The following is a 12,896-nucleotide window of genomic DNA, read 5'->3' on the forward strand; positions in this document are numbered from 1 at the left end:
GAAACCAGAATAAAGACTGATGACCCTAACTGCAGTCTAGTTAGGGTTAACTTAAGCAGACTGAAACCTGTGTAAATCAGATCTGAAGAAGCACCATGCACTGGAGTCATGCTGTAATTCATAACTCTAGTAGAGGCTTGAGGAACCTAGTTCTGACCTTGATAATGTCCCTGTAGCTCCTCCTCTCTGTAAAGATGACCAGGTATGAAATTAGGACCAGACACCAGTGCCATAAACAATATAATTTAATTTGCTATTAAATTAGTAACAAATGGATGCCATAAAAACGTGTCTGTAATGTCATGTCTGGATGAAATACTGGGCTGAATAACCCTGAGAGCAAATCTACTGTCCAGGACATCTCTCAGGACACAACTTCTCCTTCTAGCAGAGCCTTCTTGTCACAATAGCTCTCCATGGATGTGGCAATGCTCTGCCAGCCGGTATAGAAAAGGAAAAATAACTTTCAGTTCTTATACTGAAAGGGCAATTGCATTTGGAATCTGCAAACCCTGTTAGAAACATTGCTTCTTCCTTGTTTCCTGCAGTGCTTCTGAAAATGGTTCTGATACTGCCTAGTCTCAATCTGTTTTCAAGATGGTTTCACAAAGATACCTATTTCCTTGTCCATAAATCTATGAAGAAACCATAGATATTTTTCAAGTCTAAGCTGTATTTTTGCAAGAGTAGTTTCTGAAGTATTCTCAGGAAAATGGAACATGACAGACAAAGTCTGGCTGGCTGGATAAAGATGGGAACAGCAGAAAGGACTGAAATACAGCTTTGAATCTTGAATCATCTGTAAGAGAGTGGCAAAATACTGCTTGATGGCCATTAGACTATGCTTTCATTTTGTCATTGATCACCTATGATCCTTTTGTTTCCAAATTGTCTTGCAGTCTCTGCAGAAAGGAGTAATTACTACAGTGGGTATCTGCAGCCTCTACCTGGACTCTAAAATGTCTCAAGAACATGAAGAGGAAGAAGCCTGTCTGCAGAGATAGTGCTTTTTAAAAGAAAAAGATTACAGACCTTTCCAGCTCCCAGAGTGAAATAAATATTGATACTTTCTGGAAATGGGAAGGACAGGTATTATTAGCAGTGCACTAAGGTAAGAACCATTCCAACCTGACAGAACTAAAATCTGAGTGGTTAGAAATATAAGGTTATAAAAACCCCAAAGCATTCTATGTTGGTAAGTAACTTTTTCTGCCCTAATTTTTTTCCCAAAGCTTTCAGCTGCTGCCCTCTATGCCAGGACCCTTTTGAACAGCTAGAAATATGATGCAGGAACAGAAATAGCAAAGTGTCTTTTTCTGTAAGCTTTCTTTTTCCAGCCTTTTCTGTAAGCAAGGGTTTGTATAGAAGGCGATATGCTGTGCTAAACAGGTGTTTTGATAATTGCATCAGCCCAATATATTGGGTGAAGGAATGTGGTTGCCTTCATGGTCAATTAAAAAGTGTAAGTAGAATCTGTAGAAAGTGGGTGAATGTTTAATTATTATAATTCCTGTTTGGCAAGGAACATCTGGCAAACTCTTCACCAGATAACTCTGACAGTCTTTGTTTATTTGCTACAGTAGTAGATTAAGCAATTAGAGTAAGGAGTTTTAAGAGAAGAATGAGCCACACATAATCAGAGTTTTCACAAGAGAGATGGAGCTGGAGAAATGGCAGAATGCAGATGTACACACACACGCACACACACACACACACACATATATATATATAGACACACAGAGGGATATGCTAATCTCTGAAATAATTTTTTACTCCATTTGTTCTGAACATGAGGCACATTCAGGGAGGATCAAATCCTGCTTGTCAAGACTGCTATACAAGAGAGACAGACACAGGGTAAGCAGTGCAAGACCTGCTGGGGCGGGCACGCTGAGCTGGCTCCCCTTGGACACCAGCTTCAAGTGTTGACCAGCATCACACAGGCCCCACTCACAGCAGAAATAGTAAAGCAGCTGCATCTAAAGCAGGGTTTACTCAACAGCATGTCAATGAAGCCTGAGAGGACCTGATTAGTACTTTTCCTGTTACAAGAGTGGGGTGGCAGGGAATGACTAAATTGAGCTCCTGAGGAGTTCCTTATGAGCCCCAATTCAGGTAGGCAATTTCCCATAGATTCTTCCAGGCTCACCATAGCATTATTACAGTAATTTCTATTTCTAATGAGATGTAAAAGGGTCAGCAAAGACCACTGGTCCCACTTAGCCTCACCACTTCACTTGGCTGGGCTCCCTCCTCAGAGATGAACTTCCTTGCAGTGAAACTAAAGATCCTCCTCATTTGTGTTTATTGGGAAGAACTTTGAATGCAAATTCCTACTACCTTTTTCAGGAGTGTTATGTCCCGTTTCTGTTCTCAGCTTTGTTTCAACACAGATGATTTGGAGAGCCTATTCTATAGTGGCTTTATGACTTTTCTGTATAGGATTTCAGGTAGAAATCTTCAATAGGGCCAAGCATCTTCTTTCTCTCGCACTGGCCCCTGTGCTGTGTGCAAATGCATATTTAGATTTCCAACTTTGACTGTATTTACACAAGCCTTTATTTCAATAGGCTTTTGTCTCTATGTTCATGGTCTAAGCTACTGTCTTGTACTTTTCCAGTGGAGAGCTGCACAAACTGTCGGTGTCCTATTATAGCTGTTGACATGGAAACATCATAAGCAACTATTTGTTGGATAAGACTGCTATTTCACAGGGAACAGACACAGCTTAAATGCATGTTTTGCTGATTCACTTTCAGCCATTTTAAGCCACAGACAGTTTATCTTCACTTTCACATCCCCCTCCCCTTCACTGATGGATCATGTTCAGAGTTTCTGCTTAGAAATGAGGCTGAAACTGTGTCTATCTTGCTTATAAAAATTTCAAACATCCTATTCCCACATGGGGCCAAGATCTTCAACCTCATCATCTTCTGGGTTGGATATTATTCTAGCTGACACTTTCTACTCTCCGTAGCAGAAAGCAGGCAGTCCCTGTAGGGAACGGAAAAGCAAAATATATGTGCAATGAAAAGCTATTAAGGCATCTCCTAAGAAAAGGAAAAGGTGTGTTGCTTCTATAAATCAGACATCCTGTCAAGCACATTACCTGTTCTGGGCCATTATTTTAATAACTTATGAAACAGAACAGAATGGAAAATGGCCACAACTGTGTACTACTTATGCCTAGTGAAGTTGCTAATAGAAAAGCTGTTTCACACCAGGCATTAATAATGCTGCACTGAGGACATGATTGCCTGCCTCACCCAATTATTTATAATACAACAAGTTTTACTGAAAATACAAAGATAAGATCACTTAGGCAAGAATGGCTTTGATATTCTGCAAGCTGCTTTATATTCTGTTTTCTGTTCTAAACTTTAGGCAGAATGTGTAATCTCAGATTTCTGTGTGCTTGTTTCACACAAGGCTCAGTCTTTCCAGGCGCTCAGTACTGGGTACCATAGCTCATAATTTTGAACACAAAGCAGTCAATGACTTGCAAAGTGACAATCACATAGGAACAAATCTACTTTTTCCCCATTTTGACCCAGCTGGAGAAACACCCATTGATAAAATGCTTGCTGGGCTGTTGGTTCATGCTGCAGCTAATGATGCATCCACATCCCTGGGAGGGATGGGCTGAACTCATTCCACACCCGCTGCCCAAGAGCAGCAGATAAGACAAACATGAAGATGTGAAGGAAAGAGCTGGTGTCAGATGCAGAGACGAGACTGTTTGACTGATGTGTTTACATGTTCAGTTTTCACTCTCCATTAACTGCTTAGTCTTTGTCTGTGAAATGTTATGAAGAATTGCAAACAAACATCATTTTTCCTTAACTGTTCATTAGTATCAACATTGCAAAAAAGTAGCAGATGAGTAAGAAATGCAGTAACTGTTAGGAAAAACTGTAATAGCTTATGAGGTGGCTAATAGTTTCAACTGACTATACAGAAAATATATTGATTTTCACAGTCCTAGGGTATTGGTGAGACATATTGTTGTATTTACAGCATTACATTTTAGGGTGTTTTTTTAGCACTGGATTGCCCTTGAACTATAAACCTGAAGGCTTTTGAATTGAGAGTAGTCCGAGACTAATAATCCTCACAAGCATCTTTCAGCTGAGAGTGGCACCAGCATTATGAGTCTTAGGACACTTTAGTTAAGGGCCCGTGAAAATTTCACAGAAATAATATAAAGAAGTGTGAAATTCTCACAGTTCCCACTGACAGTGAGAGGCTACTTTAAAAAAATCCCAACAAAATGGTTTCTCTCAAGATATTCTCTGTTCTTCAATTTTCGGTTGAAATTTTTAATTTCTCATTTGCTCTGTTCTTGGCAGCAGAACGATGAATCTGATAATTTTTGCAAATGCTTCCAAGCATATAAACAGGTTGAATTTTGTGAGAAGATATTAGATTTGCTTTTCCAAAGACAAGAGTTGTTTCATCTTCCTTTTTCATTTTACAGATAATCACAGGTTCTGCAAGCCAGATGCTTTTGCTCTAAACATGAAATTCAATGCAATAAATAAAAACTACTGGATTTACTTCCCACTGTATTAGGTGGTTCTTGTATTCCAGCATATCCCTCATCCTCCTCAATTCCTCAGTGTTTCTGATAATTAATGAAGACCTGGGTGAACAGTTCCTCAGTGATAAGGTTCAGCTCTTGAATGCCTCCCTAGAGAAAAGGTCTCTAAAGCCTGCACAGTGACCCTCCTTGCTTTGAAAAATAAAGATTTACACTCTTTCCTTGGTTCTGAATCTGAGCAGCTCTCACTGAAGCCAGGGAGAATATTTGTGCCAGAAGGATGTATAAAAGATTCTTATTTTCAGAGAAAGAACCATTAAAAAGTAGTAATTGAATACTCAGAAACTCTTACTTAACCAGAACATGTGAAATGAGTGACATTCCAACAATTCCAGTCTGAAAAGGAACTTCAAGTCCAATAAGCCATTTCATTAATTTAGTTTTTGTGTGTACCTATCTGGCCATTTTCCAACTTATCTGCATTATGCCATTTATGACATATTTTCTGAATGCATGTTTCCATTCTGTGCTACAACTGGGACCATTCAATTGCCCAGGAATCTGAGGTAAGTGAAAAAATTGTACAAAAATTCCATTTTCCTCCACTTACTGTTCAGTAAAGAGAATTCTAATAGTTCTATCATGCCATTAAAGTACAGGCATGGCTATGTAAGCTATTTCCTCATTAAAACAAAAAAATAATGTCTAGGTGCCAAGCTCACTCACATTTGCTCTCCAGAAATCTGTATTTGAGTGACTTTCAGTGCTGCAAAACTGGAAAGAAACTGCAGTTTGGATGCTCCCAGATGCTGGAGTCATAAACTCATCCAGCTTGATGACCATGTACTGAGCGTATACGGACCCTCAATAGTGCTAACTAAAGTGACAAATGAATTCAGAAGGAATCCTGGGTAATAAGAATATGGGCAAAAAAACAGTCCAATTAAACAAGACTGTTGGTGTTTCCAACCTATGTTGCAGAAGAATGCAGAGACAACAGTCAGAGGCTTGATGTTATGGCCTGTAGGTCTGCATATGAGCACACACGTGTGTTTGTGAGAGAGAAAAAGAGAAGGATTTTGAGTGTGCATGGGATTCAGGTCACACAATACGAAGTGTCTCTAATATTGATGTTTACATCTCAGCTAATCACCTGAGGCCCCTTCCACTCAACTGTGAGAAAGAGACATTTTTAGGGCATGATTCGCCTGAGCAATTTTAGATGTCTCCTTCTGGATGACATGAATTGTACTCTGAAAGTGCCAAGTGCACTCCACTGACTCAAGAGAGATACTAGGCAACTTGCTTATGTGCAGATTTTTGCAATGTGTATGCAGATATAGCATGTAATTAACACTAAAGTACCTATTTGATTTTTCTTTTTTTATATATATATATATATACATACTTCTCACAAAAAAGTATTCTCTCTCCTCCTTGTAATGAGTATTTAATCATGGCCATTTCATACCTCTCTCTGGTTTCCTCAGTACCTCCTTCTGAAAACACCAATGCAATTATCTCTTCATTATATTTCTGCTTCCAGACCTACATACCAGAGCCATACATCACCCAGTCTGATCTTATCATGTGTTCAGGTTTCACTACCAGGATATCTCCAAGAATTGCATTTCTCAGGTGGATTTCAGACTGCAGTGCAGCCAGCTGTGCAGATTCACAGGAGAATTCTGCCCATGCAGCCTTGACCTGATGTTCACTTGCCTGAGGGGGTTCACTGCCTCAAAGAAGACAGGGAGACTGAAGGTGGTTGTAACAGACATTGCATGGAACAAGCGCTGGATATCAGACTCAATCTTCACAAACTGCCTCAAAAGAATTTCAACTGTAGCTCTGAAAACTTCAAAACTGAGAATTTCTCATCTGTTGAAAATAAAAGTCCCACTAGAGGAAGATGTCCCTGCCCATGTCAGGGGTTTGAAAACAGATGATCTTTAAAGTGTCTTCTAACCCAGACCATCTGAGATTCTATGATATGGCAACATGCTAATCTCCAAGTTCAAGAAATTTGTGTAAAGGTGTCCAGTGCCTAATGGAGAATCCATTGTGCTGACAAATGAGAGTAAACCACCCAAAGTACCTCAGCTTTGACTTCCCTTCTGCTAAGTTGTGATGGCAAATCTCCAGATTCTTCCTCATGGCTCAATAAGAAATGAACCAGAACACACACATTTTTGACAGATAATACTACAAGTTTGTATGGCCCATATCTTTCACAGTTTTGAAATGCTTAGCAATAATTCCAGTTAGAAGAAGACAAAAATGTAGCGGACTAAGAGGCATCTCTTTGCACCATGCACATTTTTTATAAATAGTGCAACATGGACTGGAAATAAAAAGGTTGATCGAAAGCATCCTCATCTTATTGGGAAGAGCCTTGGGCTCACTTCCCACTGCAGTGCTTTTCCATGAACAGTGGAGAGGCAGCTGCAGAACCACTTCTTCCTACATTGCAGCTGGATCCAGTCCTGTCCCAGCCCTGATTTCCATCCCCACCTTTACAGCCAACTGTACCATTCACTTTGTACTGATATATATAAAAGTAGTGCAGAAGCTGAAAGAGCTGCATTTCAGTAAACTCAACCCTTCATAGATGGCAATAAGGAGCCCTGATGAGGTGAAATCAGGTTTGGTCACTGACAGGACTGAACAGACTTTAAACAGAGAGAGTGAAAGGGTTGGGGAGTGAGAAGCTTTAGAGTTATTTCTGCAGTGATACACCTCCACGGCGCCTGCTTGTGGCTTTAGACAACTGGAATTTTTAAATACAAACATTATTTCAGAGGTTGTCTGGTTTGAATAAAGCTTAAATGGTGACTGTTTATGCTAAGTGTATCTCACTAATTTTCATCTGTAAATCAAAACCAGACAGTAAGACGGGAGTGCCAGATATATCCCTGAAAACCTTTTCTTTGCATGTGCCGTAGCAATTACTGAGGCATCCACTCTTATCCTCAGAAATCTAACACAAGTACTTTAAGCTCAGGAATAATCTAGTAAAACAACAGTAAAATTGCTTAAGCTATGCTTCCTCCAAAGTTTGGAAGTTACAGTTTCAGTGACTCCAATTCACCAAACTTTTTAAAGAACTGTACTTCTCCAATGCTTAACTCTTCAAAAGGCTGTCACATTCCACAGCCTCTGAGTTAAATTACATGATCCGGCATTTCCTAGGAGTAGCAACAGTAACCATATGTAACCTAGAAATTTGACTACTGATATGGACCAGGAAGGACAAAGCAAAGCATGTATTTATACCAAGACAAAGAAATATATAATCTTAGAAGAACAGATTTTAAAACCTTGAGCTAAAAAGACAAAAAGAAAGACATGAATTTGCGTAAGACCCTGCTATGCATGTATATAGCACAATGTTTAGCTGGTGATGGGTTTGTTTATTCTCCTGGTTGATCATGAGCTGATGACTGAATTCCAATGACTTAAAAAAAGATAATAGCAGATTTTTTTTTAGCCTATCATTGCAGTTAGTGAATTCAATTTAAATTCTTTCACTTTCACCACCAAACAAAGCATGAATAATAACATTTTCTATGTTTCCTATCCATACTCCCACTTTCTGCATTTTTTCTGTATTTCTTTTCCTCAATAGATCTAGTGACAAAGAGGTTGTGAGCTCCCAAAAGAACTAGAAATATTTCCTACTGCTCCATTCTCCCCTGGAGACTCATATTTTGCCTTTAGGGTTGTGGAGTCTCTGATGACATCCCAAACAGAAATACAGAGCCTGTGATAAAAAAGCAACAGGCAGTAATGAAAAAAAAAGAATCCAGGAAATTCATGGGAAATAATCAGAGAGACAGACAGAAAAAAAGAAAGAGAAAAAAAAATCTGAAACACCACAGTATGCAGAGATAAAAGATCGTGTCAAAGAGCTACACAATTTCTCTGAACAAGTGATTCTTGATTTCCTTCCTGTGTTGTTTATACTCCTGAAGTGAGACTTTTAAATACTTTTAGCCACCTGCTTGTGGTCCTACATTCAACCCTTTAACTCTATATTACATTTTGTCTCACTTAACTGAATATAGCTTCTTTCACATATCTCAGTGCTATCCTTTTATAGTAGGAGCTGGATGGGGAAATCACAGACTGTAAGGTAAAGAAGAAATCCCTGCATCCAATAAACCCCACATCCATTGGCATAACTGTAGCTTTACTTTTTCTCACCCTCTTTTGTTGGCTTTTCTCTGAGTAGGTAATGACACTTATTTTCAACTATTACAACCTATCTGGATCTCAATTTGCTTCTTTGTGTTGCCTGGAATATAGCGATTTGCTTCAATTAAGCTTTCTGGTTAAAAAACAGCCATGCTTGCCATACTCAGTGAAGGACAGCAAAATTACTACATCCCAAAGAAAGGAAAACAGCAAACTTGAATCATAAACTTGGCATTACAGCTAGAGATTTACAACAACATATGGTCATTTGCCTCTAGCTCTCTTGCACATGCTGACTAAAATAATCCATTGAAACAGAAATGTCCTGAATTGTAAGAATAGAAACCAAATGCTAGATTCTAGCTTTTTACATGGGCCCTGCCTGTAATGAGTATCCATAATGAGAAAATTTTCATCTCTGAAAACAAGTACATTTCTGAGCCCACATTTATTTTTCCTGAGTGCCTAACATAGACACAAACAACCTTTGTAATTAGCGCATGTGAATTGAACTGACAGTGACAGGCACAAGGCTGCAGGTGCTACTGCACCACAAACACGTTTTGGTAATATGTGAGATACAGAGCCTCTCTAGCACGCTGCTCAGACATGGACACAGCCAATTGTGTGGGTTTGAGAAAAAAGAGTAAACACTAACAAAAGTGACTGAGGCTTTTGTGGCTTTCTGCTTCAGAGGTTTGGGGCATTTGTTGGAACGACTGTGGAATAAAAGAACAGGTTTTGCATTTGTGGTTTGGGAAGTGCCATTTAGATAAGAAGCTAAGACATCAAAGGCTCCTGCAGCGAAGCACCAGGGCATGGCAGCTTAGTGAGACAGATCACAGCCAGAATTCATGAACTAGCAGAAAACCAGGCTCATCAGTGCACACGGAGCAATACTGTACAGAAGAGCTAGGCTAGTCCAGATGCAGCACAGATATCTCAGCTTGGCTCAGAGCACAAGTTAATAAGCCTCAGTTCTCAGCAGAGCTTCCCAGGCCAATGCTCACACAGGGGGGATCAAGCTTTGCTGCTGTTCAAACTGCAGTGAGGTGTTCAGGATCCTGGCATTAGCCCTTTATCTGTGCACCTCAATTAACTTGAAGTTGCTGGCTTGGGCTTCTCACACCATTACTCGCCCTATATTTGGGTTCCTGGCTTATCTCAAGAAAGGAAGCTTGGATCTATCCATCCTTACACACACAATTGGACCTTTTCATAAAATGCCAATTCAGGGAGCTGACCAAAGATCTTGACAACAGAGTCACTCTGGTCTGGAAAAAACCTGCTTCAGGTCAGGGAAAGTTAGAGATGCCTTGAAAACTTCAACACTTCTAATCTGACCTTGCCCAAGAGCAACATCACTGGTAAGAGTGATCCATCTCCCTTCAGTCATTGCTCTTTCTGACAGCAGTACCAATTAGTGCTTCATGTGATTGTTGCCCATTAGAACAAGACCCTTCATGCTAACATTAAAGTTTTCCCTTCCTTCTCTGCCACCTTACTCCTTCACGCTGAGAGCATAATGACAAAATGTAGAATTTAGCCTTAATTGGATCTCTGCAATGTTATCACCTGAATTAGCTCCCCTGTGAATAATTATCACTGCCTAGAGGCTGACAAATTGCTTCCCTCTACTTCATGATTGTCAGGAATTTCAAATTATATGCAGAGCATGGGGAGGATAGAGGGGACAAAGGGGAGAATGAAAATGAAAGCCTAGAGAAGCATAATTATTAAGATTATTAAAATACTTGACAGATTGCCACGGTCTCCACGAGTCCCAAAAGGGGAGAGGGACAGCAAGAATTTTGCTGGGGCAATTGGGCAACACCCAGTCTGGCAACAGACTCGTACAGGCAAGGTGAAACTATAACCACTGCTCCCAATAAGTGACAAAGGTAATTCCTTTGTTAGTCACCACCCCATTAAAGCTATGGATAGCAGCTTGTTTACCATCTCATCTGCACACTTGGTCTTGCTACGCAGATGGCAAATTTTTTGCAGCATAGACTGATAGAAGGGTAAATGTATGTGAGGGGATAGTAGCAGATTGCCGTGCATTTACAGTAGCATATAAGAGTTTGTGTTCTGCAAGGAAAAGGTTTTGGCAAAAAGCTGCTCTTCCTGAGAACACTCATTCCACATCTGGTCAAGACCTCACACAGAAACACATTCTGTCATTACTCCACAGTATCCATCTCAGATATTGACTAAGAAATGAACTAAGAAATGTTCATCACATAAACCCAAATCACTATAAAGGTGTAATGCTCTTTGCACATTACTTGAAATGGTCAAATAGGGCAAATAGGGCTTTTATCCAATTTTCTCATTAATGATGCTGTGCTTGTAAGATGGATGTATTTCTCAATTTATTTCAAAGCAGTGCCTCAGACTTTCCCACCATACCAAACCAACAACACAAGTCAGACACAGGCAAGGTAGCTGCTGACATATTCCCAGAGACGGCTCTTCCTGCTTACCTGACATACAGTGACCTCTTCTGATTAGTCCTCAGGGAGCCAGACCCAGAACTCATACTGTGATTCATCATCTGCTCACGCAGGTCATGGATTTTTGCCTCAAATCGAGCGTACTCTAAGGAGATAAGAAAACCCAAGAGAACAAGGATATTTTAGTTTTCTTGACCTACATAATCATTAGGGCTGCTAAATGCAAATTAACATTAAATTAATGAGTGTCAGGCATGTCTTGAAAATGGAGGCCTAATAGAACCTTGAATTAATGTACTATCTTAGGTAAATATATGCCCTTTTTATTGTGGTACTTGAACATTTCAGCACTGGCTAGGTGAGGAATCATATACGCAGACCCACGGACCTGTAGTTTCAGGAAAGGAAAGGAGGTTTAAGGTGTGTTAACAAATATCTTCCAGTCTGTGGAAAGGATGTTGAAAGCAGTTTTCCACTGTATCTTTCCTCCTCCCAAACAATGTGATACCTTGGTAGGGTCAGTGGGACTGAAGTTATTAACAAGTGAAGCAATTATTGTAAAATCCCATCAAAATGAAGGAGATATTTCTATGTCCAATTATCCCCAAAGCAGCTGGAAAATCATTGCATTGCAACTTTTTTTACACTGCTCACTAAGGCTCTGTTTCTTTTAAATAGGTGGATCCATTATCTCATTCTTAGGGTGGGTGACCCCAGAAACTCCAAACCTAAGCTGCATAACAATGGCACAGAACTGCTCCCTCCTCACCTTGTTCACCCCCATAGTGGGGATGAACAAGGGATCAGCTGGATCACATGGGATCAGCTGGAGCTGTATCATTTGGTGAGACTCCTCTCTGACAGGACACAGCCTCATCAATGGTCCCTCCAGCTGCCATGCTTCCCTTGCTCATCGTGTGACTCAATGGACTGAGCTTTGGTTTGCAAGAAGAAAGGTTGAGGTTTTGGAGACAAGCTCTAATTCCTTGAAAATGAGAACCTCCAGCAGCCCAAAGAGCCATAATTCAACTTAAACCCAGGAGATCTCCTGATGTGAGCTATAAGACTAAGCTGAGGGGGTGTACAAAATACATTTCAGTGAGTCAGTGACACTTTAAAGAGTAAGATATTGCAGACTGATGCCAGCAGAGAGAAGATGATGTTCCCTGCACCTCAATGTTTTATTTCACTGATGCCTTCAAAAGAAGGGTCCCATTCCCCACAGCAGGGCTAAAGCAGAACTGAAACCAGCACACAAGGTTTCCTCCCTCAAAGGATGGAGGTACATTCCAACAGATCCCACCACCTTCCAGCTTAAGCAAATAAATCTTTACAGTGCATTCATAACCCATTGCTCTGCTTCTTGTCCGTTGCTGTCTGAGCTACCTGAAAATGCTGTAAGACAGCAACATTCACATTTTTCTCCTAGAACTCAGCATTATTTTTGTTTGATCATTTGCTGTTCCTACTGGCTCAGTTCCCAGAATGTCTAGATGCTTTGCAACAACTAATTCATTTTATTCTGTGCACTCTACATTTTCATTGGATAATAACACCTGACCTTTCCAAGATCCCACATTTTGCACAGGTGGCTTGGCAGAATGGTTTGATTTGGAGTTTTGTATTTGGGTTTTTTCCCCTCCTTCTCTCTTGTCACATTTTGCCTCCCTTTCCACTGAGCTTCCTTGGCATTACCTACTCAG

At 40.2% G+C, this 12,896-nt stretch overlaps 1 protein-coding gene across 15 annotated transcripts in view; it reads right to left on the reverse strand.

The window, feature by feature from the left end:
• DLG2 (discs large MAGUK scaffold protein 2) overlaps positions 1-12,896 on the reverse strand; it is a 983,427-nt gene that overhangs the window by 76,920 nt on the left and 893,611 nt on the right. For all 15 annotated transcript variants that reach the window (XM_058044765.1, XM_058044759.1, XM_058044856.1 and 12 more), the window contains one exon: positions 11,224-11,338. In XM_058044765.1, coding sequence (XP_057900748.1) covers positions 11,224-11,338 — 115 coding nt within the window. The remainder of the gene's footprint in view (positions 1-11,223; positions 11,339-12,896) is intronic.

The sequence above is a fragment of the Melospiza georgiana genome, chromosome 2 (genome assembly GCF_028018845.1).
Source record: "Melospiza georgiana isolate bMelGeo1 chromosome 2, bMelGeo1.pri, whole genome shotgun sequence".
Lineage (NCBI taxonomy): Eukaryota > Metazoa > Chordata > Aves > Passeriformes > Passerellidae > Melospiza > Melospiza georgiana.